This window comes from Nematostella vectensis, chromosome 11, assembly GCF_932526225.1.
Source record: "Nematostella vectensis chromosome 11, jaNemVect1.1, whole genome shotgun sequence".
In the NCBI taxonomy this organism is placed as follows: Eukaryota; Metazoa; Cnidaria; class Anthozoa; order Actiniaria; family Edwardsiidae; genus Nematostella; species Nematostella vectensis.
The window spans coordinates 10,523,951-10,527,405 of NC_064044.1; the positions used below are offsets into that span (position 1 = coordinate 10,523,951).

At 38.6% G+C, this 3,455-nt stretch overlaps 1 protein-coding gene across 2 annotated transcripts in view; it reads left to right on the top strand.

The window, feature by feature from the left end:
• LOC5510187 overlaps window positions 1-3,455 on the top strand; it is an 18,526-nt gene continuing 15,071 nt past the window's right edge. For both annotated transcript variants that reach the window (XM_048734133.1, XM_048734134.1), the window contains exons 1-3: window positions 1-115; window positions 2,222-2,466; window positions 3,100-3,181. In XM_048734133.1, the coding sequence (XP_048590090.1) occupies window positions 34-115; window positions 2,222-2,466; window positions 3,100-3,181 (409 nt within the window). In that variant the 5' untranslated portion in view covers window positions 1-33. The remainder of the gene's footprint in view (window positions 116-2,221; window positions 2,467-3,099; window positions 3,182-3,455) is intronic.

Genomic DNA, 3,455 nt, shown 5'->3' on the forward strand with positions numbered 1-3,455 from the left:
TCTTATCAGAATTTTTATCAGTTCAGCTTCAGAATGGAGCTGGAAAGACACAAATGGACGACATTTTGGATTCTTCTTTTTCTACTTGTCATGAACACAGTTCTACTAGCTGGAGGTAAGCGAAGAAAAGTTTTAAATTATTTCAAATTATATAAGAGGTGCGTTTATTTTTTTAAGTCAAAAAACAAACTAGAATGCTTTTCTACAAACTTTCTTAGCAGACAAGGCATTATTTTATTATTTTATTTGAGCGTAGATTAACTTGAAAAATGATCCTTTAGAAAAACTTCGCAAACAAAGTACATTTGCATTTAGTTTTGATCACATTCAGCACTTCCAATACTTTTTTGAACGATTTGTAAACGACTTTTTGTTAAAGTTTGTGCTTGTTTAAAGGGCTGGAGAATGGTCAATCCGAGATGGCGTGGAGGCCGTTTTGAAAATTCGGAAAATAACGGGATCTTGCTTTTCAAACGATCCGAGAACGAGAAGCCTAATCTCTTTAATCTAAGAATTCGTGGACGTTTGGTGAGACCATCGAATTTCCTAGCCACCCCTGTTATTGTTTCCTCAAATCCTAAAGCTTCCTGCTTTCTTCATATCAAATTATCAATTAGAATTTCATGGGCTAGTAAAATATTTCAGAGGGTGTCAGAATTGACAAATTTCATTTGGCAATCACATAATTAGGCAGTCGCCAACGTTAGGGCGAATAATTCAACATAAATAATCGACCTAGTTATCAGTCTCTTTAAAAAGATGAGTTGTCTAAAAATCATAGAGAATGGAATTGATATCGTTGATGCGTTGCTTTCCGGTACTGGATAAAAAGTCTGTTTTTCGCTTTTCGTGGCCGATCGTGCACCTGTTTAAATTTTTCTCATTGTTTGGAGGAGCCGTGTGGTCTAGCAAAGTGGTTTAATTCACTTTTCTATGCCGAAGATTTTTCTAGAACTTTTACAAAAATTATGAAGAATATATATGGGTTATTTACCGGGTTAAGGTAGGTCCGTATCGTGAAATACCGTGACCGAGGTCTTGAAAATACTGACCAAGGCCGAAGGCCGAGAATAGAATTGATATCGTTGATGACATTGCTTTCCGGTACTGGATAAGAAGTCTGTTTTTCGCTTTTCGTGGCCGATCGTGCACCTGTTTAAATTTTTCTCATTGTTTGGAGGAGCCGTGTGGTCTAGCAAAGTGCTTCAATTCACTTTTCTATGCAGGAGATTTTTCTAGCAAATTTAAAAAAATTATGAAGAATGTATAGGGGTTATTTACCGATAGGTCCGTATCGTGAAATACCGTGACCGAGGTCTTGAAAATACTGACCAAGGCCTCTTATATAATAAGGCCTTGTACTTATTTTTTTTACAGCGCCAGCGAAAACATACTTTGAGCGAGCAGGGCACGCAAAATATCGATTCTCGGACCTAGGACAGATATAGGAATCTCTGGACCGCCCTATGAGCCTCTATTAGGATGTAGGGTTCTCCTGACTGCACTATTAGCCTCTATTAGGATGCAGGATTCGTTACCGTGACCGCTAAAAAAATAAAGGTTTTCATCAGCGTTTTTATTGGTGTCCTAACACGCGGGGTTTTTTATCGAACCTCATGTGGTCGGTTTTGAGTGACGTCACAGGGACAGTGCTGAAAAACGCAAGACTAGTTCCAGTTCCGCGCGGTTAAACTAGCCTGTTTGTTTTGAAATGGCGGCGTTTTACCTGCGAACTGTCACATTTCAACGAATGCTATAAAACTAGACCAAACCTAAGGCTATAATTTCCTTTATGACTCCCTCATTATCAAACAAATCTGTCATCTTTTGTGCAGTATGGTTTTAATGCTGTACAGTAAGTCAAAACAGCGACCGAAGTCAGCCTTTCGTACCTTTACTCAAACGATTCAACACTGAGGTTTTGTTTGTTTTTGCCAGAACACGCGCATGCGCATACGTTATTCAGCACTGTCCGTCACAGGGTGCATTCCAAGGCCCCAGGCTGCCTCGCGGTTTAACTCCGAGCACAGGAAACCCGGTAAAAACGCAGAGCACAGCAAATACGGCGGGGTGATTCAGAGCCTATTTACAAGAAACATAAAAATAACTTTTTTTATTAACTAATTTGATTGAAAGTATCATAGTTTGAATAAGCCGATTATTTGTGCGACTGTGTATTTGAGCGTAAAAAAAATGGTGGCGATTACCATTTTATTCCCAGCGAGTGGATGCAAGAAGGTGATAATAACGGACGAACAGCCAGGCAAAGAGTTGACGAATCACGTGGAGGCAAACTTTACAGGGGTCACAGAAGTACTGTGTCGCATCAAATGCTTTATAAGTGACACCTGTCAATCATACAACTACGACAACTCATCACAGACCTGTCAGACCAGTACGTCAACTCGTGTTCAGAACCCGGATGATGTCATCAATAAGACGAACAGCATATACGTGGGATTCGAGGTGGATTCATTTAATGTTTTTTAGATGGTCGTTTTCAATAAGCCCCTTTCGACTGAATACCTTTAAGGCATACAATATACAACTATTTAAAAAAAATGGTTGTTAGACAAAGCGGCTATTAGCGAATGACAAATGGCAGTTCTAAGACCGAAAAGACCCATGGATTCTGGAGTTGATATAAAAAATATGAATAAAACATATGAATAAAATATGAATATGAATAAAACATATGAAATTGAAATATTGACATCATTTTTTAGCACGTTCAGTTTTACAAAATTTACTACCCATAACCACCTTCGGGCTTAAAAATGCCATTTGGCAATTGCCATTTGCCGTTTGAGCTGAAAACCTTTGTGAAATAGCTAAAAAAAAGTAAATACTGCCTCCTTCTGCCTATGGATGAGCGGCACAGCTTATTAAAAAAATATAGGAATTATTAAATTCAATGCTGAGCCAACTCATTGTCTCACTCTTGAGGAAACTGTATAATAAACTTGTCCTAATTTATGGATGTCCATTTTGAGCAGGTGAATATTTGCAAAATCTAGGATGTTTCCTTAGACCATAACAGGGTGTTTTTTTCACGAAATTTCCCTAAAAAATGATTTTCGCGTTTACTTATTCTTTCAGAATCAATGTGATGATATAAGGTGTCCTCCTGGCAAAAAATGCAAAGCTAATTTCGAGGCTGAAAACTTCAGGTGTATCGATGGTAAGAATGAAAAATACTCCAATCATTTCTGTAACTTAGACTTCTCCCGCGAGCATCTCAAAGAGCAGAAAAAGAAAAAAAAGGATTGGGTTCCCTGTGGCAAAAAAACGGAAGTGACAAACCGGAAACTCCTTAGACTCCCTCATCCGCAATTTCGCCACAGGTAACCCATTCTTTCCGTCCTTTTAATTATGAGTTGCCTGCGGAGGAGGGTATCTGTAACTGTTTGTACCTTATGTTACCACACAGCCAGCACCTCAAGTCTCGAAGTTGA